General features: G+C 19.8%; 2 protein-coding genes across 4 annotated transcripts; both read left to right on the top strand.

Annotated features, from left to right (window-relative positions):
* Nucleotides 1-1,873: 1,873 nt before the first annotated feature.
* On the top strand, nucleotides 1,874-14,436 carry Bma-hum-5 (Uncharacterized protein; the record flags this gene model as incomplete). The annotated part of the gene is made up of 22 exons (XM_043076055.1): nucleotides 1,874-1,968; nucleotides 2,471-2,679; nucleotides 3,032-3,125; nucleotides 3,376-3,541; nucleotides 4,875-5,024; nucleotides 5,218-5,307; nucleotides 5,629-5,793; nucleotides 6,206-6,286; nucleotides 6,826-6,965; nucleotides 7,275-7,389; nucleotides 7,718-7,828; nucleotides 8,751-8,956; nucleotides 9,204-9,297; nucleotides 9,422-9,541; nucleotides 10,292-10,377; nucleotides 10,759-10,966; nucleotides 11,313-11,434; nucleotides 11,786-12,032; nucleotides 12,225-12,332; nucleotides 12,575-12,688; nucleotides 12,958-13,103; nucleotides 14,265-14,436. The coding sequence occupies 22 exons, from the start codon at nucleotides 1,874-1,876 to the stop codon at nucleotides 14,434-14,436; spliced, it is 3,039 nt and encodes a 1,012-aa protein (XP_042931989.1).
* Nucleotides 14,437-19,705: 5,269 nt separating this feature from the next.
* Nucleotides 19,706-25,905, top strand: Bm8094 (Uncharacterized protein; the record flags this gene model as incomplete). 3 transcript variants are annotated; one of them, XM_043076056.1, is made up of 16 exons in its annotated part: nucleotides 19,706-19,841; nucleotides 20,622-20,740; nucleotides 21,502-21,795; nucleotides 21,977-22,085; nucleotides 22,245-22,316; nucleotides 22,495-22,540; nucleotides 22,752-22,828; nucleotides 23,083-23,453; nucleotides 23,558-23,655; nucleotides 23,920-23,977; nucleotides 24,085-24,156; nucleotides 24,437-24,613; nucleotides 24,860-25,092; nucleotides 25,250-25,349; nucleotides 25,440-25,548; nucleotides 25,745-25,905. In XM_043076056.1, 16 exons carry the CDS (start codon nucleotides 19,706-19,708, stop codon nucleotides 25,903-25,905), a joined length of 2,232 nt encoding a protein of 743 aa, XP_042931990.1. The 3 variants fall into 3 exon arrangements, with proteins under 3 accessions (XP_042931990.1, XP_042931992.1, XP_042931991.1); XM_043076058.1 differs by having other exon boundaries at nucleotides 22,263-22,316; XM_043076057.1 differs by lacking the exon at nucleotides 22,245-22,316.
* Between the last annotated feature and the right edge of the window lie 526 nt (nucleotides 25,906-26,431).

Raw genomic sequence — 26,431 nt, forward strand, 5'->3', positions numbered from 1 at the left:
ATTCTTTTAGATAATAGCAAAAGTGAATTTAATAATTTAATTTGAAAAAAAAAAAGCAAAAAAGCAATTTAATTGAGCTTTGTTTGTTTTTTGTTTTTTTTTTTTTTCTGGGAGAAATAATTTAAATAAAATTTTATTAAAATTTAAATTAATCATTAAAAAATTTTTACATTTATCATTATTTCTTAATTTTAATTACAAATTTTAGCACTTATAAAATCTATTTTATCCTGTATTTTTCTTTTTAAGTAAAAATTTTTACATACTTATTATTCCAATTTTATTCAAATATAAATTTATGTATAAATTATTTATTTAACTAGCGGTAATAATAGTATTTACTTACGTTTACTTATCATTCGTACGTTTACTTCTATCATTATCATTATCACTTAGTTCCATTTATTATTATCACTGCTTGTTAACAATGATAATAGTATTTACTTACGTGTACATATCATTCGTACGTTTACTTCTATCATTATCATTATCACTTAGTTCCATTTATTATTATCACTGCTTGTTAACAATGATAATAGTATTTACTTACGTGTACATATCATTCGTACGTTTACTTCTATCATTATCATTATCACTTAGTTCCATTTATTATTATCACTGCTTGTTAACAATGATAATAGTATTTACTTACGTGTACATATCATTCGTACGTTTACTTCTATCATTATCATTATCACTTAGTTCCATTTATTATTATCACTGCTTGTTAACAATGATAATAGTGAAATAATCATTTTTCATTGATAAAAATAATTTCATTTTTCATTTCTTATTGACCAAAAATAAAAATAAATGTAAACCATTCATTGTTTACATTGTCACATTTCTCTGTTGACAAATAGTTGTAAAATAAACGCATTAAAGCAATTTCTTCATATTTATATATGTATGATAGTATTTTATATAACTAAAATTATTCTTTTCTGTTTTTTTTTTTTTTTTTTTTTTCTTTTGAAAAAATTTTATTAAATTTTTACAATTTTTCTTCTCTTTTATTTATTTATTTTTTTCTACGAATTATATTTGTATAATTATAAATTTGCATAAATTCTAACTTAAATATATTTTTGAATTAAAAAAAAAAAATTGTTGGTAAAAAATGAAAAGATTTTATACAGTTTTTTTTTTTAATTTTTGAATTTAAATTTTATAAAAAATTTGATTAAACATATCGTTTGTTAAATTTCATTTTTAATATTAGATTTTAAAATTTGAGCTTAATTCATTACAAATATACAGATCAGTTCATTTTGATATTATTTTAAAAGTGTATTTTATCTCAATTTATGTGCTAGAAAGAAAAATTACAAAGACAGAGAGAGAGAGAGAGAGGGAGGGAAAGAGAGAGAGAGAAAAAAACGATTATTTTATTCGTGCACTGATTTCATATGATCAAACGTACTGATAAAAGCCCTCGCTTAATCATTTTTCAAAAACTAACTATCATTTGCAACTTTTAACTGCATCAAACATTGAATCATTTATTTGTACTTTTTCATTTTTCATTTCATATTTTATTTTAAAAATAAAAGAAAAGAAATTTAACAAAAAACAAAAAAAAAAAAAATCAAATTTAATTTAAAAAATTGAAATTTTTCTCTTTTAAATATTGTTTTCCATTTATTCAAACTGATTTAATTTATTACAAATTTCATTTTTTTTTTAAAAAAAAATTCGAACTTATTAAGCGTACATAGTAAACTTATCAATTAACATTATTTTTTCAACATTTTAATGTTAAAATTAAAAATGTATTTTACGTGAAGTTTATTTTATAATTTGATTTGTATGAAAAAGAAATAGGACAATTGCGCTTTGATAAAATTAATTTTTCATTAATTGCAGAAAAAGGATGGAAAATTTTGAAACGAATGCTAATATTGTAAATGATTTGGTCCTTCTTTCTACAGTCACACATGATAGTATTGTTAATACTTTACGTGATAGGTGATTATATATTTTTTGAAATTTTAAATTTTAATTAAATACAAATTTGATGATATGATTGTATAAATTATTAATGTTTATATTTAAATGAAATATCTTATATTTCGTTATTTAAATATAATTTTAAATCCTAATTAAATACAAATTTGATAATATAGTTGTATAAATTACTAAAAAAATATTTAAATGAAATATCTTATATTTCGTTATTTAAATATAATTTTGAAAATTTTAAATCTTAATTAAATACAAATTTGATGGTATGATTGCATAAATTATTAATGTTTATATTTAAATGAAATAACTTATATTTCGTTATTTAAATATAATTTTGAAAATTTCAAACCTTAATTAAATACAAATTTGATAATTTGATTGTACAAATTATTAAATGTTTATATTTAAATGAATTTTTCCTCTTTTTTTTTTTGATTAATTTTTTAATTAAACTAAGTAGTAAATGTTATAAAAATATCATCAATTTTTTATTGTTTTATTTTAGATATCGTAAAGGTGAAATTTACACTTATATTGGAGAAGTATTATTAGCAATAAATCCTTATCGAAATTTGCCAATTTATGGCTCTGATATGATACGTAAATATAAGGGACATGAAATTTACGAACGTTCACCTCACGTATTTGCTATTACTGACGTGACATATCGATCAATGAAATGGCATGAAAATGACGTTTGCATCGTCATTTCTGGTATCATTTTCAATTACTAATTGATAATAATTTTATTTAAACTTATCAAATACAATTAAAAATTTAAAAATTTCTTAAAAATATATTATTTTCAAAAAAAAAAAAAAATTTTGTTAGAATCGATTAAAAAATAAATATATTTCATATCAATTATTATTGTCTTTTTTTTTTTTAAGATAATTAAATTAATGAAATCAAAATTTGTTCATAAAATTCTATCAAAATATACAATAATAGTTATTAAATTCTAAATGTGTCATTTTTTTTTTTTTTTGTTTTACAATAAAATTTTATCATCAAATAATTTTTTTGTTTTTTGTTTTTTGTTTTTTTTTTTTTTTTGTTTAATTAGGTGAATCTGGTGCTGGTAAAACAGAAACAAGCAAAATAATTATGCGTTATTTAGCAGCAATTACTAATATTGATAAACAATATGAAATTGAAAGGTTAATTTGTTATTAATTATATTTTATTTACCAATTTATTATTTCCAATTATTTCTTTTTTACTTTTAATTACATTACACGTAGTGATTTACGTCTCTTTATATTTACTTTTAATTACATTACACGTAGTGATTTACGTCTCTTTATATTTACTTTTACTTACATTACACGCACGTAGTGATTTACGTCTCTTTATATTTACTTTTAATTACATTACACGCACGTAGTGATTTGAGGATTCATTTTACAGAGTGAAAAATATTTTCCTTCGCTCAACTGCACTTCTGGAATCGTTAGGCTGCGCAGTGACGAATAAAAATGATAATTCAAGCCGTTTTGGTAAATATATGCATATAAACTTTAATGTTCAAGGTGATCCATTTGGTGGACATATTAGTAGTTATTTACTTGAAAAGGTTATTTATTTTATTTTATTAAATTTTAGTTTATTTGTTTATGATAAACATATCTAAAATAATCATTTAATCATATCTTTGATCCACATAATCATCATGAAATAATCATTTAATCATATCTTTGATCCACATAATCATCATGAAATAATCATTTAATCATATCTTTGATCCACATAATCATCATGAAATAATCATTTAATCATATCTTTGATCCACATAATCATCATGAAATAATCATTTAATCATATCTTTGATCCACATAATCATCATGAAATAATCATTTAATCATATCTTTGATCCACATAATCATCATGAAATAATCATTTAATCATATCTTTGATCCACATAATCATCATGAAATAATCATTTAATCATATCTTTGATCCACATAATCATCATGAAATAATCATTTAATCATATCTTTGATCCACATAATCATCATGAAATAATCATTTAATCATATCTTTGATCCACATAATCATCATGAAATAATCATTTAATCATATCTTTGATCCACATAATCATCATGAAATAATCATTTAATCATATCTTTGATCCACATAATCATCATGAAATAATCATTTAATCATATCTTTGATCCACATAATCATCATGAAATAATCATTTAATCATATCTTTGATCCACATAATCATCATGAAATAATCATTTAATCATATCTTTGATCCACATAATCATCATGAAATAATCATTTAATCATATCTTTGATCCACATAATCATCATGAAATAATCATTTAATCATATCTTTGATCCACATAATCATCATGAAATAATCATTTAATCATATCTTTGATCCACATAATCATCATGAAATAATCATTTAATCATATCTTTGATCCACATAATCATCATGAAATAATCATTTAATCATATCTTTGATCCACATAATCATCATGAAATAATCATTTAATCATATCTTTGATCCACATAATCATCATGAAATAATCATTTAATCATATCTTTGATCCACATAATCATCATGAAATAATCATTTAATCATATCTTTGATCCACATAATCATCATGAAATAATCATTTAATCATATCTTTGATCCACATAATCATCATGAAATAATCATTTAATCATATCTTTGATCCACATAATCATCTTAAAATAATTACTTCTTCGTATTTATACTTTAAAACGTCTTTTTTCTTAAAAACTATTTTAGTAATAATAATAATATATATGGTAATTGATAGTTTAGGTTTTATAAGATATGCAATTAAATTCAAGAAATCATTTTAGGCTTGTAATTCTAGCTTTGTAATATTCTAAATCTAATTATCTCTTTTTTTTTTGATTATTTACAGTCACGTGTGGTACGTCAACAACGTGGTGAACGTAATTTTCACATTTTTTATCAACTCTTAGCTGGGCTAGATACTAATTGTTTACATGCGTTACACTTACAACGTAATCCACAGAAATACTTTTATTTAAATCAAGGTCAAACAATGATTGTAAGTTTATCTTTAAATCTTTAATAAATAAATAAACAAATAATTAGAAAAATAGTGAACAATTTAAAAAATAATTTTTATTATTTCATTCCTTTTTCCAAATTAGGTTTGTTTGTTTGTTTGTTTGTTTTTTTTTTTTTGTTTAGAAAATAAACAAATTCCCCCTTTTTTTTTTTTTTGTTTATTTTTTAAGGCAAATACAATAAATGATAAAAATTCATTTAATGAAGCTTTACAAGCAATGAGAGCAATTGAAACATTTGCACCAAATTCTGAACAACAAGTAAGTATTTTTTATTTATTTATTTATTTTTTTTTTTTTTTACACATTTTTTTATTTTTATTTTTCACTTTATAATTATTTAAACTTTTTTTTTAAAAAAAAATTTAAGATAAATATATTATATTTATGTATAAGATGATAAAAATTTAATTTAAATAAAGCTTTATGCAAGCATTTTATTGTTAAATAATCGCATTTTTATTAAAAAAAAAAAAAATTTTTATCTTTCAATTAACAAATAATTCTAATAAAATGCTATTAAAAAATTTCAAAAAAATTTTCACAAATAAAAAAATAAAGAAATAATTATAATAATTTAAGATTTGGAATATTCTTGCAAGCATTTTATTATTGGGTAATCTTAATTTTATTGAAAGTGAAGCAAATTTCGATGAAAGTTTTGTAAAAGATCGTAATGAATTGCAAATTTGCGCTAACATATTGCAAGTTGAAAGTGTCCAATTGGAAAAAGCATTATGCATGCAAGTAAAATTATTATTTAAAATTTTTTAAATTTAATTATTATCAATGCAAAATTTTCCTTTTCCTTTTTTTTTTTTTTGACTTACGTGAGATAATTTTATTGATTGATTATTATTAGCTATTAATTAATATTTTTAAAATTAATTAATTATTTCATTTATTATTCATTTAATGGCTTCAATATCTTTGCTAATTACATCATACTATAATCACGTCCGTGACTTACGTTGCTATATATTTTGCAGATTTACTCTAAATTTTAGTTCAATTAAAATTCATTGTAAAAGAATTGTAATTTTCATTACTTTCTTCACGTTATATACGTCAAAACTTTTATTTTTCACCCAATAATTCGAATTAATTAATTCATTTAATAAATTAATAAATAAAATTATTTGATTGTAATTTAATTTAGGTGGTTGCAGCTAAAGGTGACGTAGTCTCGAAATGTCATGATGTTAACGCTGCTGAATATACGAGAGATGCGCTTGCTAAGGTTAATTAGTCATTTTTAAATTTTAAATTTTTAAATGTAATAAATTATCGATTAACTTTACTTATAGTAATTAAAATTTAGTACCACTATGAATCTATCAAAAAAGAAATTAATTAAAAAATAAAATGATAATTTTTTTTTTTTTTGTATGCTTTTTCATATCTTAATTTTAGGATTTTTTTTTCAAAATTTAAGAAAAAAAGAAGGTGAAAAGCAATATTGAAATGATTGATAAGAAATAACTGATAAGAAATGATAATCATTTATAATATGTAATTCAATTGAAATTGTATATGTGTGTGTTTTCTTTTTTCTAAATTTAAAAAATATTTGCAACATTTTTTCTGCTTTTTAAAATTAAAAAAATTTTTGCCTTTTTCTATAAATAAATTTAATATTGCAAATGAATATTTTATTATTTTTATATTAATATTCACAAATTGTAATTTAAGTATTATTATTTTTTCCTGTAATTATTACTAATTAACAAAAAAATAAATAATCAATTAATTAATTAATTAATTAAGTTTTTCTTGAAGGCAATTTATGACAGATTGTTTACATGGATTGTGAGAAAAATTAATGAAGCAATTAATATTGAAAGAAATGAATATGCAAATAAAAATACTGTAATTGGTGTACTTGATATTTATGGATTTGAAATATTTGCAATAAATAGGTAAATTATAATTTTTTTTTTTTTTTAATTTTTATTTTTTGAATAAGGAAAAAAAAAGGAAAAAGGGAGTGCTTATTGTTTTAAATTTAATTTTAGAATTCGTTTTTTTTTTTTTTTTTTTTTTTTGTTTTTGTTTTGATTTAAATTTAGTTTTAAAAATTTAATTTTTTAATTTAATTTAATTTTAGTTTTTAATTTTTAATTAGAAATCGTTTTTTTCTTCATTCAAATTTAATTTTAAAATTCATTTTTTTTTTTTTTTTTTGCAAATGAAATATAAATTTTAAGTTGAATGTAAAAAATTTATAGTTTTGAGCAATTTTGTATCAATTATTGCAATGAAAAATTGCAACAACTTTTTATTGAATTAGTATTAAATCAAGAACAAGAAGAATATAAACGAGAAGGAATTCAATGGCAACAAGTAATTGTTCTAAAATTAAAATTTTAATAAAATTCTTTAAAATAATATAAAAAATTTAATTTAATCATATATTTTATAAAAAAAGGATTATTATGGAAAAATGTTTTATTATATTAATGTGAAAAATAAATTAAATATTGTTATAATTATTTGTTTAATCAATCTCAAAGCATTTGATAAAATTAAAAAAAAAAAAATTAAAATTTGATAACTTTTGACTTTTATCATTTTTTTTTTTTTTTTTTTTTTTTTTTGCTCTTTTGCTTCTGTCTAATTTTTTTTGTTGATAAATGCGATAATTTTACAAAATGATATAAAATTAATTTAGATTGATTTTTTTAACAATAAAGAAATTTGCGATTTGGTTGAAATACCTCGCACAGGAATTTTAGCTATATTAGATGAAGCATGTTATACGATTGGTCCTATCAATGATAAGGTTTGTTAATTAAAATTTGTTAATTTTAAAAAATAAAAAAAATGAAAAATAATTTATCACTTATTTCCTTTCATTATTATTATTATTACTAAAAAATAAAAAAAAAGGAATCTCACTTTATTATTGTTATTATTATTATTATTTATTTCAAGTATTATTATTACTATTCATTTCATATTATAATTATTCACATTCATTTCAAATTATTATTATTCATTTTAATCAATAAAAATTTTCTCAATTTAAAAAGTAAAAAAACGAAAAATAATTTATCAATTATCTCCCTTTATCATTGTTATTATTATTATTATTCATTTCAAGTATTATTATTATTATTCATTTCAAGTATTATTATCATTATTATTCATTTCAAGTATTATTATTATTATTATTATTATTCATTTCAAGTATTATTATTATTATTCATTTCATATTATTACTATTCATATTCGTTTCAAATTATTATTATTCATTTCAATCACCAAAAATTTTCTTTTACTTCCATTTGCAAAAAAAAAAAAAAAAGTTTTTTTAATTTTAGTCAATAAAAATTTCTCCATATTTTTATAACAAAAAAAAAAGAAAAAAAAATTATATTTATTTTTTTTTAAAAAAAATTATTTTTTAAAAATTTTTTACATTTATTGAAAAAAAAGGAACGAATTAAGGTATAGAAAGTAAATACTAACATTGTAGAAGTATTATTAGTATTCAAATTAAAATAAATTCATTCAAATTTCATGTAAAATTAATACTTCAAATTAAAATAAATACTATATTAAATATATTTATTCATTTAAATTATCATTTCTTTAAATCATTAACATTCATTATCATTTCTCTTTGCAGTGATATTATCAATATTTAGAAGATTACGAGAGTGAGAGAGAGAGAGAAAGAGGAAAAATAATCATATTTTCAGATTTTTTTATCTGAAATGGATAAAATATTGGATAAAAATAAGTATTATACAAGTCGACGATTAAATCCAACTGATAAAACGTTATCATTTGAAAGAGACTTCCGAATAACACATTATGCTGGTGATGTAACCTATAGTATTGTTGGTTTTATTGATAAGAATCGTGATACACTTTATCAGGATCTGAAACGTCTTTTGTATAATAGGTAAAATGATTAGAGTCTATCTGAAATTTTGATAAAATTAAAAATTTAACTATCAGTTATTTTAAATGTATATTTCAAATTAGTAAGTATAAAATAAGTTTTATTTAAAAAAAAAGAAAAATTAAAAAAAAATAAATGAAAAAATATAGAATAAGTTTTTAATATTTATAAAGCATTTATGAAGAAATATTTAATCACTTTTTTTTTTAAAAAAAGATTATTATTATTATTTTTTTTTAAATTGTAGCAATAATCCAATATTATGTGAAATATTTCCGGATGGAGCAAAATCTGTAACCGAAGTTAATAAGAAACCATTAACTGCTGGTACAGTATTTAAGGTTATTTTACTTATTTATTAATTCATTTATTCATTTTGCTATATAATTTAACTTTTAAAAAAAAAAATGGAAATAATAATTTAAATAAATTTAAATGAAATAAGAAATTTCATTTACATTTCAGAATTCGATGTCAGATTTGGTACAACAACTTTCAGCAAAAGAACCACATTATATTCGATGTATTAAACCAAATGAAATTAAATCGAGTAGTGTATTTGATACAACAGGTGTTGGTCATCAGGTAAATTTAATTAATTATTTGTAAAATTTGATAAATTATTTGTAAAATTTAAATAATTATTTGTAAAATTTACTTAGTTATTTGTAAAATTTAACTAATTATTTGTAAAATTCAACTAAATATTTGTAAAATTTAATAGTTATTTGTAAAGTTTAATTAACTATTCGTAAAATTTAAATTATTATCTATAAAATTTAAACAGTTATTTGCAAAAGTAAAATTTATTAGTTATTTGTAAATTTAATAAATTATTTGTAAAATTTAAATAATTAATTGTAAAATTTATTTAGTTATTTGTAAAGTTTAATTAACTATTCGTAAAACTTAAATTATTATTTATAAAATTTAAATTATTTGCAAAATTTAACTAATTATTTGTAAAATTTAATAAATTATGTAAAATTTAAATAATTAATTGTAAAATTTATTTAGGTATATGCAAAATTTAAATAATTATTTGTAAAAGTTAATTACTTATTTGCGAAATTTAACTAATTATTTGCAAAATTTAACTAATTATTTGCAAAATTTAACTATTTATTTGCAAAATTTAAATAATTATTTGTAAAATTTAAATAATTATTTGTAAAATTCAAATTATTATTTGTAAAATTTAATTAATTAATTTTAAAATTTAAATAATCTTTTATGAGAAAAAAAGACGAGAATTTTTATTGACATATTGTAAAAATTAGCAATTCTTCTTCTGATTATTTATTTTAAAATAAAAAATTTTAATTTTAATTTTAGGTTCGATATTTAGGATTATTGGAAAATGTACGTGTACGACGTGCTGGTTTTGCGTATAGAATTACTTATCAAAGATTTCTACAACGGTTAATTAATCCAAATATATTTTTTTTTTAAATCTAAATTAAATTGATATTTTAGTATTATTTTTTCAATGTAATATTTCAATTTGTTTATTTTAATATTATTTATTTATTTATTTATTTTTTTTTTTTTAAAACAAAATCTTAAAATGTTGCATTTAAATTTGAATTAGTAAATTTTTCATCGTTTTTTTATCTGTTTTAATAATTCAAAAAAAAAAAAAAAAAAAAAAGTATTTTTATGAAATAAAATAAATAAATGAAATTTTTCTCTTTTTTTTTCAAATGAAAATATATTTTAATAATATGAAAATGATTGTTTGCTTGTTTTTTTTTTTTTTTTTTCGTTTAAAAATAATAAATTTTAATTAATTTAATTATTAGGTATAAAATGCTTTCAACAAGTACTTGGCCAAATCCATCAAAAGGATCAGCACAAGAAAATGCAAATGTTTTATTGGAAATATTTGATTTAAAAAAAGATTGTGTTAATGGTAAAACAAAATTATTCATACGTAATCCACGTACGGTATTCAAATTAGAAGATTTACGTCAACAAAAATTATCTGATATTGTTATTATATTACAAAAGGTTTGAAAATAAAAACTTTTTTTTTTTTTTTAAAAAAAATATTTTTTTTTTTTTTTTTTTTTTTTAAAATGAAACTAACATTAATATTATATATTCTAATAAAAGCTTTTTTTTTTTTCTTTTCTTAATTTTTTTTTTTCCTATTAGTATTAATATTATTAAATAGAAATAATTTATGTTTAAAATTTTATTTTAAAAAGTTAATTATTTCTATTTTAAACATTAATGTGTGTAATTTATTTGATGTGCCTTAATAATAATAATAATTTTTAGTAAATTTTCTAAGCAAATAAAATTTTTTTTAAAAAAAAAAAAAAAAATTTATTTAAATTAAATGAAATTTTAGCATTGGCGAGGAGTAGTTGGAAGATATCGTTTTAAACAAATTAAACAAATTTACATTATTATTTATTACTATCGAAAATATAAATTACGACAATATTTGATGGTACTAATCGAATGTTTTCGGTATAAAATCTTTTTTTTTTTTTTTTTTTTAAAAAAAGTTTTTTTTTTTTTTTTTTTTTTAAAAAAATAACCGTTTAATGTTTAAAATGCTATGTTAATTGATTAAAATATTAATAGATTAAAATTTAAATTTGCTATCTAATATTATTATAATTTATTGTAAAAATAGGATATTTTTTGAATGAAACATATGATTTTAGATTAAATTATAAGAAAAAAAAAATTAAAAAAATTTTTTAATGCTCTAATTAATTTATTATTTGATTATGAATTAATTTCAAATGTCCAGTACTTGCTTGTAATTTATTTTTTAATTTTAAAAAATTAAAATGATAATTTATATTTATTCAGTGATATGGAAAAAAGGAACAATTTGTGCAATGCAATAAAATGGCCAATTACACCTAGTGGTTTTGAAAATTTTACTGATAAATTAAAACAAATGTATGAAATTTGGCGTGCAAATAAAATTATCAATCAAATGCCATTGGTATTGAAAGAATCATTAAAAGAAAAATTAGCTGCATTTCATGCTCTCGAGAATAAGCGACGAGAATGGGGCTATTTACGATCATGGAAAGGCGATTATTTAAATTTGGTTAATTGATTAATTAATTAATTAGTTAATTAAAAAATGAATTAGCAAAAAAGAAGAAAAAAAAAAGCTTATCATTAAATTTTTATTTGTTCTGATATATTTATTTATTTTTTTTTTTTCATTCATTCATTATTAGTCACCAAAAATGATTTATTTAAATTTAAATTTAATTTTAAATTTCATTTAATTAAGGATGATGAGATTAAATCACCCAGTCAAAGATATGATTATCTTTTGGAATTGGATAATATACGACGAAATAGTAATTTTACTAAAGTTCTTTTCTCATCTTACATTCAGGTTTTAATTTATTTATTTTTTTTTTTTTTTTTTTTTTTAAATTTATTTTGGGTTTAATTATTTACTTTAGTATTATTTATTTAAACATAAATCTAATATCATCTCTTATTGTTTTGAAAGTATAAAAAATTTTACTATTCTATTATAAATGTTTCTTTTATCACTAATCTTTTATCACTTTATCAATAATTTCAATCACTAATAATTACATAAAAATTTTAATATAAATTCTAACATTTCAGAAATTTAATCGATACAATAAGTCATCATTTCGTGTGCTTTTAATAACTGATCAATTTATTGCTAAATTGGATGCAAAAAAATTTAAAATGCTAAAACAACAATCATTTAAAAATGTAAAATTTTTAAATATTTTTTTTCCAGCACTTTCTTTTGTTTTAATATTTAATAATAATAATAATTAAAATTAATATAATTTTAAAAGTATCTAAGTGTATTTGATTAATTTTATCAATGATTAAAAATTTAAAATTAAATATTAGAAAAATATTGTGATAAATGATTTTCAGAGCATAAATAATTTGATAAATTAATAAAAAAAAAAAAAATTTCTTTTTTTAATATATTAAATTTTTTAGTTTTTATTTTTGCAAATATATTTTAGCTTATTGGCATTAGTGTTTCAAAAGAAAATGATAATACAATAATCTTTCATCTTGGAAGCAATGATTTTATTGGTTGTTTATACAATCATAAAAATGAAGATCGTATCGGTGAAGTAGTTGGAATTTTATGTGCGCATTTTGAAAGGTTTATTTTTTAGAGTTTAAAAAATAAAAAAACAAAGAAAAAGAAATATAATATTAAATAGCGGTGAATAAATTTAAATTATTAATGAAAAATTTTAACGAAATTGCTTGAGAAACTTTTTAATTGTTAATGGATATAATTTAATGTTTGAATGAATATTTAATGAATATAATTTAATGTTTGAATGAATATTTAATGAATATAATTTAATGTTTGAATGAATGAATAAATTTAAATTATTAATGAAACATTTTAACGAAATTGCTTGGGAAACTTTTTAATTATTAATGGATATAATTTAATATTTGAACAAATATTTAATGAATATAATTTAATATTTGAATAAATTTAAATTATTAATGGAAAATTAGTTTAATAAATTTAATACTTTTTTTAAAAAAACAAAAGAAACTTACGTAAAATCATATTATTATAATAAATTGTTATCATTTTTTTGCTTTTATTTCAAAGTAAATAGAGATTATAAGAATGAAAACAAAAAAAAAAAAAAAACAAAACAAAAAAAAAAGCGAAATTTTGCTGTTTTATAAAAAAGACAAAACTGGTTTTAAAATAATAAAATCCCCTATGAAACATTTGAAAAGATCAAGTTAAAATGATCAAAAAGATTGATTTAGTAATTAATGATTTTGATTTAAATCGCAATTATTTAAATCATGAAACATTTTTATGAAACTTGTTTTTATGTATATATATATTCATACTTCTTTTTCTTTTTTTTTTTTGGAAAATGTTTTCATCAAATTAAGAAAATGTAAAAATTTTACAGTCAAAGCAATCAATTAGATCAATCATATTTTATTAGAAAATTTTTAACAAACAATTTAATTGCTGTCATTATGAAACTTTTCTGCAAATAATGCTCAAAATTTTATATTAATAATTAATTGAACACTTATCATTTTACATTTAATATTTATCACTTATCAATAACAAACATTTGCAAAAATAAATCTTAAAATTAAATTAAAAAAAAAAAAAAACTTAAAATCTTAAAATTAGAAAAAAAAAGAAAACACAAAAACAAAAAGAAAAATCTTAAAATGAAGTTATAAAAAAAAAAAAAAAAAAAAAAAAAAAGATTAAATGTTAACATTTCAATATTTTTTGAAAGAGATGATAAAAAGAATTAAATTTCAGAAATTTTAATAAAAAATTGATAGTAACTGTTGGCGAATTACAATGTACGCTTGGTTCTAAGGAACGTTCAATTCGTATTCGTTTAAGTGATAAAATTACTGATGGCCATTCGACATTTCGAAAATATGGTAGCAATCAAATTGAATTAATCTGTCCTACAGTATCAGCTTAATTAATTTATCACAAAAAAAAAAAAACCTCTAAAGCTGATCTTATCATTTTCATTCATTTTGTTTATCATTAAAATAATTGAAATAATTTTGTGTCAAATTTTCTCTAAAGAAATTTTATTATTCGTTTTTTTTTTTTTTTTTTTTTAAATAACTTTTAATATTTTATTATTGAAATGAGCATTGAAAAAGCATTAATTTAAAATTTATGCAAAGAGTTTTTTTTTTTTTTTTTTTGATTTGCAAATAATTAAATATTTAATTTTGTTTATCATTTGAATAGGTTGCATTGATATGATAAAAAAAATTGCAATATTTTTGATATTTTAATTAGCATTCCATCTAAACTGTTACTTTCTTTTTTTTTTTTTAATTTAATTTATATGAAATAAGAAATTTTTGATTTTTTTTTTTTTTTTCAGAGATTAAGTTTGTATAATTTAATGTCAATAATTAGAAAATGTATGAAATATTGTATTTGCAAGTAATATGAAGTAAACAGAAATGTGTATTTAAGTAATTAATAACTCATTTACTTTTATTTTAATAATTTTAATATGAATGGTGAAAATAAATTCTGTTTGTTTGTGTATCAATTTTACAAGTATATTAATTTTTGTGAAATTTTTTCCCATTTTTATCATTTCATAAGTGCTCAATTTAATATTTCACATTTCAGAAATGGATTTCATCGTTTTAAATTTCTCTAAATTTTTGTCACGAATATTTGATATAATTGAATTTGTGTCAATTTTGTATATTTTGCTTTTTTTTTTAAAAAAAAAAAAAAAAAAAAAAAAAAAAAATGAAATATATCAATTGAGTGTGCAATGTGTCGATTACCATTTGATTGAAATGAAATTGTAAAATTAAAAATGAGAAATGATAGTTAGATTAATTTGTAAACAAATGTTGAGAAGAAGTTATGGCATACATTTCTGCGACAAATTATAAAAAGAAATTGAAATGATAATAGGTTAAAGGTCAATGTAATTAAAGGTTCTAATTTTAGCAACGAAAACATGAAAAAAATTCAATTGACATAATTTATCATTATGATAAATTTAAAAATATTTGTCAACTTCAACCTTCTTAATTTCATTTTAATTCCACATCAACAATTCTGTCATTTATTATTAAATTAATTCTCAATATGTTTTTTCTTTGGTTTGCAAAAAAAAAAAAAAAAATCTTTTTATTGTTACTTATAAATTGTCAATTTTCTTTTTCGTTTCCAATTACAAAGATTTATAAAAATTGAAAAAAAAAAAATATTATAAATGCCAATCAAAATTTATAATTAGAAACAAAAAAAATAAACAAAAATTAAATTTCAATAATTTCATTACATCTAATAATTCATTTAATAATTGTTTTTTTATTTTTATTTTCACTCCAGGTGAATTTTTTTTTTTTGAATATAATTAAATTTAAATTAGGTAGAATAAAATTAACTGATTTTGATTTTTATTCTCAATTTATATTCAGATAATAATTAATCTAATTATCATTTTTGTATTACTTATCAAAATATATATGCTAAAAATTTTTTTCTTCCTTCTTCCTCATTTGACACAAATCGATGTGACATTGTGTGTTTACACCTAAATGAATATAAATTTATATTTTTGTTAGGGAAAATAAAATATAAACATTGTATGAAGACAAAAGCGCAAAATGTACAATGGATTAAAATGAAATTTTTGTGCAATTCTTTTGCATCTTGTTTATGAATGAATGAAAAGAGATGGAGGAGGCTGAATGAATGAATGAATTGAAATACCAACAACTACCATTGATACAATTACCGCCACCACCATTACCATCACCATCACCGCCATCGCTATCGTCATCATCATCATCATCATCATCACTACCAATACCGCCACCGCCACGGCCACCATCTATTCATCATCTATCTATGCTCACACTGTATCATACATTTTATTTTGTTCGTTAAATTAAAACTAGTTTCGCTCGTGTTTTGCTCCTTTACGGTTGAAAATTTCATCTATCATTCTTTCATCTTACATTCTCTCCCTCTCTCTCTCTCTCTCTCCCTCTGTCTTCATCTCTCTCCCTCTCTCTCTCTTTATGTCTCTTTTAAACTTTCAAATATATATATAAATATCTTCACCATCAATGTATAATTTTTATTTTTCTCAAATCTTTTTTTTTTTTTTACAGTAAGAAAAAATTTGTTGTATTTTTTGTTGTTAAAAAGAATTGTTCAATTCCTTCTTCAAAATGTTTTCGTTTTTTTTTTTTTTTTTTTTAAATTTTTTTGAAAAAAAAAAAAAGAAAGGAAGTATTAATTTTAAAAGGATTATCAAACAAATATATTACAAATTTAAAAGTTTTCTTCAATGTTTTCTTTAAAAGTTTTCAATGTTTTCTTCTCTTTTCATTTCATCCAGTAATTTCTTAATGTTTTTTTTTTCTCTCAATTAAATAACATTTTCATATTTACGATCAATCAGTCAATCAATCAATCAATCAATCAATCAATCTCAGTTGTCCTCTTCCTTCGATCGTTTATATATTACAAATTCAAATACTTTTTATATTTAATAATTCAATTATTATTATTATTATCATTACTATTATCATTATCACTATATTAGATCACTTAACAATTTTATTTGATCTTGAAAAAAAAAAAAAAATCAGTCAATCAATCAATCTCAATCTTGCAAAAATTTCCCCCTTTATTGATATACCCCTATTACTTTTACTGATTTTACTGATTACTGATATACCCCTTTTACTTTTGGTGATAAATCTTTTTTTCATATCATTATCAATTTATCTTTCATATTTTTGTTTTTATTTGTTTCACTAACAATAAATAAAGTTAATTAATATTAAAAATTTGCAATAAATTACATTCAATAAATTCAATAATTTATGCTCAAATTACAACTTTTTATTGTTGTTCAGTAATATATGATAAAGTGATAAACAATGAATTATCAATGCAAAGAATAGTATTAATAATTTTTAAAAGTAATATTAAATGGTAAATGATAAGTAATGTAAAATAAATTTGGACAGGTAATTTTTTTTTTTTTTTGAATTAATGAAAGAAGGAAAAAGAAGATAGAATAGGTAATATAAGAGAAACCTGTTTGCCAGAAGAAATTTAATAAACTAACTAACTGGTTGATGTGATTGAAGTACGAAATGTATGTAAGTTGCACATCAAATTCATTTGCTGTTTATTAATTCAAAAAATTTTTCTCTTCTCATTTTCTTCAGTATTTTGTTTTCTTTGAAATAATTTTTATTGTTGTAATATTCAATTATTACTTTCATCTATTTACCAATCTTAATTCTTTCCTTAATTAAAATTAATTAAACGATTTTATTAACATCTATGATAGTTTGTTTATTATTTTTGATCAAAGAATAATAATTATCAGTTATGTGACATGTGATATGACTGTTAATCACTCACATCACAAATATTTACTTAAATTTTTTTTTTTCAACTTTATTCTCACTCACTTATAATTTATTCAATTTGCTGCTCTACTTGTTTACTATTATTCAAATGAAATGATAAACAAAAGCTTCCTTCTTCCAATATATTTATGTCATTTCTCTTTTGTCACCCATTTTCTTCCCATCTTTTCTTAAATTTTTATTTACAACTGTTGAATTTGTCTTCAATGACACAAACTGATGACACTAATTTATTTAAAACAGCGATTATATTTTAACAGTTTATCTGTAACAATTGCGCCATATATTCATTTACGCTTGCACTGAAGTATCATTTCAATGAATATAAATAAAAATTTCATCCATATTTTAAATATTATTGCAAATATGAATAACTTATAACTGAAAAGTAGAAATAATTTACTTGAACAATAAACATAATTATAATATTTCATTTTCATGTGGAACTATTCAAAAATGAATGAAACATTTAAAATTCTATTAAAATTTATTTCAACTATTATTACTTTAATGGAATATTGTAAAGAAAAAAAAAAAAAAAAACGAAGGTTTAATCTATCATAATTTAACTAATTTTATTTCATTTATTTTTATGCTAAATTATTTATGTTACAAATTATTAATGATATTATTACAATTTAACAAATTATTATTCATATATCTTTGAATTCTTGAAAAGATAGAAAAAAAAAATTTTTTTTTGTTGCATAAAATTTTTGTTATAAATAATTTTGATATATTTATAATATTTATTATTCTTTGTAAGCTAAATGAATGATCTTTTCATATCATATCATATCAGTTAATTTATGATATTTCTTATCAAATTATGGATGATGATAAAAAGGATGACCTTTTATTGATTACATCATTTATCATACTAAACAATTTAACTTTACAGTGTAATGATATCATTACATTTTAACAAATCAGTAAATTAGAAATAAATTTTTTGAAATCGATCAATTAACCAATTTTTGTCCTTCATTTTAACAAAATCACTTTTTTTTTTTTTTCTTTCATTTTTCGAAAATACATTGAAATACAACGATCATTTTTCTCGTCCATATTCATTGACAAATTACAAATGAACTTTTCATCAATTCAACCATCTTCTTCTCATCAACATTTTTGTCTTCTTTTTAAAATTTCTTCTTCTTCTTCTCCTCTTTTTTATTCCTGTATATATGTCATTAAATTAGAAAAAAAAGTCCATTTCTAATTTACAAAAAAAAAAAAAAAAAAAGGAAAAATTGTCAAATATATTTTTAAGATGTAATAATATCTCATAGAATTGAAATGAGTAATTTTGCTTTTTTTTTTTTTAAATTTAGTGATGTGATTGAAATTTTATACGCATCAAAAGTTTACATTTAAATTCTTTTGTAATATATATGCAAGTGCTATGATTTTTCTTTTCTTTTTCTTCATGTTAAAAGAAAAAGGGAAATTTTTAAATTTCTATCTTTAAATTTTTCAGTTTAAAATTTAATTTTATCTCAGAATTTTTCACAACAATAACAACAAAAAAAAAAAAAAAAAAGATGATGCATATGCATACATTTGAATAATGTTTAATGTTAATAATTTGTATTATTATTATTTTTTGTTCGTCAAAATATTTTATTATTATTAATTTTTTAAAAAGTAAAAAAAAAAAAAAGAAACAACGAATTTTTTTTTTTTTTACTTTTTGAAAAAGTTTTTCCTCAACACATTATTATTTACGAAGTTATAATAATGAAGAAGAATTTAAAATATAATTAAAATTTTTTATTTTTTATTTTTTTATTTTTTTTTTTTCAGATGACAAAAATTTTTGCATTAAGTTCAAATGTGAAAGAAGGCGATGAAAAATCAAAAGAAATGGAAGGAATTACAATATCATCGACAACACCACAAACTACCCTTTATCCTATTACTCTTCCTATCTCATCCATTGGTATTTCAATAATTATTTTTTTATTTTTTTAAATTAATAAATAAATAATTTTTTAAAATAATAAATTATTCATATTATTGTTTATTCGTCCTAAAATTAAAAATAATAATGATTATTTATTTTTAAAATAATAATAAAATATGCTATGCTATGTTTTTCTTCTTTTTTCCTCTTTAGTATTTATTTATTCATCCTAAAATTAAAAATAATAATAACAATAATAATAATAATAATAATAAATCACAATAAATAACAACAACAAACAAACATGACAATATTTTATTATTATTATTATTATTATTATCATTTTAAACCTGAGAAATGTAAGAATTTTTCAATTATGGATAGATGCATTAATGAAAAATTTATCTATTGTTGAATGTTTGTCTAAAATTTCATTTAATTTTCATATCTATTTTAGAAATTCTATTATTCACATTGAGTAATATTAAAATTACTATTAATTTTAGATATGAAAATTAAATGAAATTTTCATTCATTTAATCATTGTCAAAAAAAAAAAAGAAATAAAAAATCAAATTTTTGAAATTACAAAAAAAAAAAAAAAAAATCATTAACATTACTTATTATTAATAATACTTTAATTAAAAAAAAAAAAGAGCGAAAAAATTTTGAAGAAGGAAAATTTTAATTTTTTGTTGAAAATAATTTTAAAAACTTATTTCTACAGTATTTATATGAGCCAAGTTTGCTGCTTGGCTCATATAAAAAAAAAAATTTTTTTCCTAGGCTTTTTTAATTTTATTTCCAATATTTCAGTTGCTAAGAAAAGATATGGTACATCACATTTATTCCTAATTTTACTATCTTTAATAACAATTTCAATTCTTTTCTATATGATTCCTGATTTCTTCTATAAACGAGTTCATCATCTTGTCGTAAGTTCTTTTTCTATTCTAATTTTCATTTCAATTATTTACAAAACAAGCAAAAAAGAAAGAGGGAGAGAGAGAGAGAGAGAGAAATACTTTGAAATTTGCTTTTGGCAAATTGAATTTAAAAAAGCAAACAACAACAAAAAAAAAAAAAAAGAAAATGGTGACTTGTCCTATGATTTAATCTTAATTTTACAAATTTTTTCAATGAAATTGAATTACAGTATTCAATAATTTAATCGTATATATATATTTTTTTTTTATTTTTTCTACTTTTTAGTTTTCAAATTTTTTTTTTTTGAGAAATGCAAATACAAATTGTAAATATTTTATACAAATTTCATTTACCCTAGGTAAACATTTAAACATTTTTACCTTTCTGGCTCATAAAACAAGTTAAATAGCAATCTTCTTTTAATTTATTTTATTCGTACTACAAAAAAAAAGGAAATTTTTTTTTTTTTTTTTTTTAAAGTATGCATAAACTTTTGATATAATTAAATTTTATTTGCATAATATCAAAGATTACAAAAATTAAAAAAAAAATTTTTTTTTTTTTTAAATTTTTAGTGAAATTAAAATTTTATTATTTGATATGTTTCATCATCTAAAGTATATATCTAATGCTAATAATAGTTATTAAAAGTAAATATATATATTTTTTTTAATAAATATATTTCATTTTTTTTTTTTTTTTTTCATATGTCATTAAAATTAATTGCAATAAAATTGCACCAAAAAAAAAAAATTACTTTTTTTTGCAGTCAAATGAAGTTACCGTAAGTGGTTCAACGTCACCATGGATACTTCAACCAGATAAATTTGATATGACAGAAGACGATGATACACATATTTCATCTAAATTTGATTCATTTGATGTATCCGATAAAATGAATCGAATGAATTATCAGAATAGAGATATGATACAGCGTAATCATGGTGATAATCGTAGTATCAAAAATCAAGATGACAGTGAAAATACAGTGACAAATGATAATGAAGAAATGAAACAACAGGATAATATAGCAGTACCTAATCGTATTGAAGCAATGAAAGCGGTCAACAAATTTTTTTATATTTCAATTTTTTATAAAATTACAAAAATAAAAAAATTATTTTAACACTTTTTTTTTTTTTTTGTAACAATAAAATAATATTAAATTATATTTTCGTAATAATTTTTCACTTAATTAAATTTATTTACACTTTTTTTTTTTTTTTTTTGAAAATAATTTTTAGATTACAACATTATTGGAAATTCCTGGTGTTCAACGAGTGACTGTTGTTCAAAATAATGATAGAATACCTGAAAATATAATGATGAAACCTGAATTTGTTGTACCTGATGGTTAGTTTTAGTTTTGGTTTTTTTTTTTTTTTTTTTTAAAACAAAAATAAATAAAATAAAATGAGCTTAAAATTAAAAATAATATTTAATCTGAGTTTAGCAAATAATAATTTAGTTTTAATAAATTGATTGTTTGTTTGGTTTAACTGAGAACTTCAGAAAAAAGCAATAATCTAGATGACATACCGCTATCAATTATATCATCAGCGAAAAGTTTGTCTCAATTGCGAGGTATCATTTCATATTTTATTATCAGTGATTATCATTTATGCTTAGATGAAATATACAGCTATTAAGCTAAACTAAAAAACTTCCTTAATTGTTACGGTGAAATCTTTACTTTATTTATTAATTATATTTTATAAATTTGGAATTATTTTTATTGCAAATTATTACTTTCAATTTTCAGTTCCACCTCCACCACAAATGGAAATGAAAGAATGGGAATTGATGAAGTATGATGAGTTAAAAAAATTTTTTTTTTGCTAATTAAATTCTGACATATTTTTGTTACTTTTTACTTAATATTTTAATTGAGTTATTGTATTCATTTTATATTTAAATTATTAAATATGTTTTATATGCTGAATTAATATATAAATAAAGATTGCCTAGATTTTTTTTTTTTTTTTTTTAATAATATCTTTTTAAAAATTAATATTTAAGCTATCGTCGAGCAATAAGAGAATGGCTTTTGCGTCGTGAAATGTTCAGAAGACGAATGTTAGCTGAAATGGAACGAGGTTTATTTAATTTTTCTTTTTTTTTCTTTAAAAAAAAAAAATTTTCATTACTTAAAATTATATAATCAATATGATTTGATTAATTTATATGAAATAAATACAACTAATATTTATAAATTCCCCCTTTTTTTTTTTTCGTTTTTTAGTGAAATTAAACATAAAAAATGTGTACAATGTAAATTTTAATTAATTCAATATAATAATAATAAAGTTTATTTGGAAAAAAAAGAAAAGAAAAAAAGGTTTTATTTTAGAGCGTCAAGAAGCAGCGGAGCGCAAAATGTCACAATTTATTATGGGACTTCAACTACAGGAACAACATGAATTACCACAAGTTGAACAATTACAATCAATGCTACAAATGCTTGCATTAGCACGAATGAATTCAATGCCAAATGCGCCAAATGCGCCATGGATGAATAATGTACAATCATCAATGGATGCAAATCAACGTAATGCGCCAATGATAACTATGATATCACCGCCTGTGCTAATACGTCGAATTCCTCCAATGTATCCTTTCATAACTCCCAAACAACAACAACAACAACAACAACAACAACAAGAGCAACAAGAGCAACAACAACAACCGGCAATAATTCCAATCAAATTAATGCCACCACAAGTAATTTAAATTCTTAAATTTTATTTAAGTTTTAATTAATCATAGATAAAATATTAATATTAAAATATACTCATTTTATTTATTTTTTTTTTCAAATTTAACAGATCCTGAACCGAGAAGAGCCAATAATTCAACCAATTGGATTAAATTCAGTAAAGCCAAACATTACACCGTTGCAAATTCGTGATGATACTATTAATAGGTATTAAATTGAAATAAATTTTTATTTCATCCTTATTTAATCATTTAATTTTTGATACTTTGTTGATATTATTGAGTTTTTCTTTTTTTTTTTTTTTTCTTAATGAAATATAACAAAGATATACATTGAAAGAAGAAGTATTTTTCATTAGAAAAAGTAAGAGAAGAAAGAAGATTGAAATTTATTTCCTTTATTTTAATTTTTTTTTTTTTTTGATTTTCATATTATTATCAAAATTAATGCAGAAGTAGATAATAATTCTAGGCTTGATTTGGAGCAGAAGAAGATACCTGTACCTGTACCCGTATCTGTAGTTGATCAGGTAAAATTTGTGTATTTATTTTACTGCTTTCCTTTTTTTTTTTAAAGTATTCTATTTGAAAAATGCTTTTAAATTTTTCATATCCAGTTTCAATAAATTTTTTTTAGCCAGTACCAATGACACTTGATGGAACTCCAGATCGTGATATTATCTTTAAAGAATTACGATCACGTGCACAGGTAGGTATATTTGATTTTATGAGCAAATTTTTATTCACTAATTATCAATTATCATCAATTGTCTTTCTTTTTTTTTTAAGTGAGTAATTTAATTTTTGCTAGAATAATTCAAACATTTGAATATTTTTAAATATTAGTGAGGAGGAGAAAAAAAAAAAGGTGGAAATGGAAAAATATTGAATGATGAAGAGAAGAGAAGAGAAATCAGAATATATCATATTTTTCATAATTTCAAAAAAAAAAAAAAATATTTCTTTGATTATTTATATTTGTATTTTAGATGCAACAACAAATGTCACAAAATGCTCTACCAGCAGCAATGATACCACCTTTAATTCCAAATATTGTTCCAGCAACACAAATTAATTCAGATGAGATTTTTCGTGAAATGCAACATCGAGCTCTTCAAATGCAAATTGAGCAAGATCGATTAGAATCTGAACAACAACGAGTAGAAGTAAGAAAAGAGTTGAATTGAGTTCATATATATTAATTATTAAATTAAAGATCAATGATAATATTTGTGATCTTTTTTTTTTTTTTTTTTCTTTCATATAAATCATTAAGGAATGATGATAATATTTAATTGATCATTTGATAATGTGATATTTTAGTATGAGACAAAATATCAAATAAATTCAATTTTTCAATAATCAATATTTAATTTAAAGAGAAACAAATAAGTTGCATTTTATTGTTGCAGAAAGAAAAAAGTTTGGATGCTGAAATACCAGTGCTAATGATTGCTGATACATTTCCGAGACGTTCGATTGAACCGATAACAGAACGAACATCAGATGAAAATGCTGCTGAAATAACAACAACAACAACAAAAACAAAAACTACTACTACTGCTACTGCTGCTGCTAATTCTGAACTGATAACAAAAGATGATAATTCTGGTAGCTCATCGGAATCTCTTTCAGCTTTTCTCAAGTATATATTATCTCTTTTTCTTCTTTCTATAATAAAAATTAAATTTTTATTCATAAAAAAATTCTTTTTTTTTATTTTTCATAATTTTGAAATACTGAAATTTAATTCTTGAGTTGAATTTAATATAAAATATTAAATTTAAATGAAAAAATTGCAGCATTTTCAATAAAGGAATACAAGGAAGTGAAATTACCAATTCTCCTAACAAAGAGCAAAAAATAACCATAAAAAATGATGATATTAAAGTTGAATCGGAAGTAAGTTAATTAATTAATTAATTAATTAATGGCAATAGAATAGTAACAGAGAAATTTGAGAGAAATTTTATTTCATTTATTCTGTTTTAGCATTTAGCGGAAGAAAATACATTTGCTGATATACCAGTAACTGGAAATGATGGAACTGAATTAATTATAAAGCCAGATGAAACTGTACCACAAGTTAATTTCATTCAAGGTTTTTCTTTTTCTTTTTTTAAAATTTGCTTTAATTTTCAAAATAATTTCGGATAAAGTTAGCTTATATAAATTTCGTCAAAAAAGACAAAAAGGAAAAAAAAAAAACATTATGATAATTTATTCAAATAAAATGAAATATTATCTTTTAAAAATTTAATTGGAAAAATTTTATTCAAATAAATTGTTTAATTCAGAATTTGCTACAACAGAAGCTCCAGCAAATATAGATACCTCAGATGAGGCTCATTCGGAAATGTTCAAATCAGTGGCATTTCAAGGTGAATCAGATGATGTGCACAGTAATGATATGTTGGGCACTCCAATAAGATTGCTCCAAACTTCACAGATTCAATAAAAAAAAAAGAAAAAAAAAAAAAAATTGAATCTGTATAAATGAAAAAAGCATAATTTCTTATTTTACATAAAAATTTTTTTTAAATTTAAAAGAAATTATGATATAATATATTTTTATTCAAAATAATTCTATCATATATGTCAAATTTCTTTTAAGCTATTCAATGTTAATAAATAAAGCAGTTTTTATTCGATACAATTACTAATTTAAATAATATTTGATCAAATACAATAACAATTTGTAAATTTTTCATATATTTCAATGTTTTAAATGAAATAATTTTTGAAGCTTTCTTTTTTTTTTTTTTTTTTTTTTAAATTAAAATATATTGAATACATGAAAATAATATGCTTAGTTGTTGTCTTTGTTCGTGTAAAGATTTGAACAAGCAGATAAAATGGCATATTTAATGAGCAGATCAAGTGCAATGCATATAAAATAATCAATGAAGTCCAAAATATATTTATTTTTGATTGAATTATATTTTTGTAACATTTTTGGCACTTAATTAAAACAGAATTTAGCA

The sequence above is a fragment of the Brugia malayi genome (genome assembly GCF_000002995.4).
Source record: "Brugia malayi strain FR3 genome assembly, contig: Bm_v4_Chr1_scaffold_001, whole genome shotgun sequence".
NCBI lineage: Eukaryota > Metazoa > Nematoda > Chromadorea > Rhabditida > Onchocercidae > Brugia > Brugia malayi.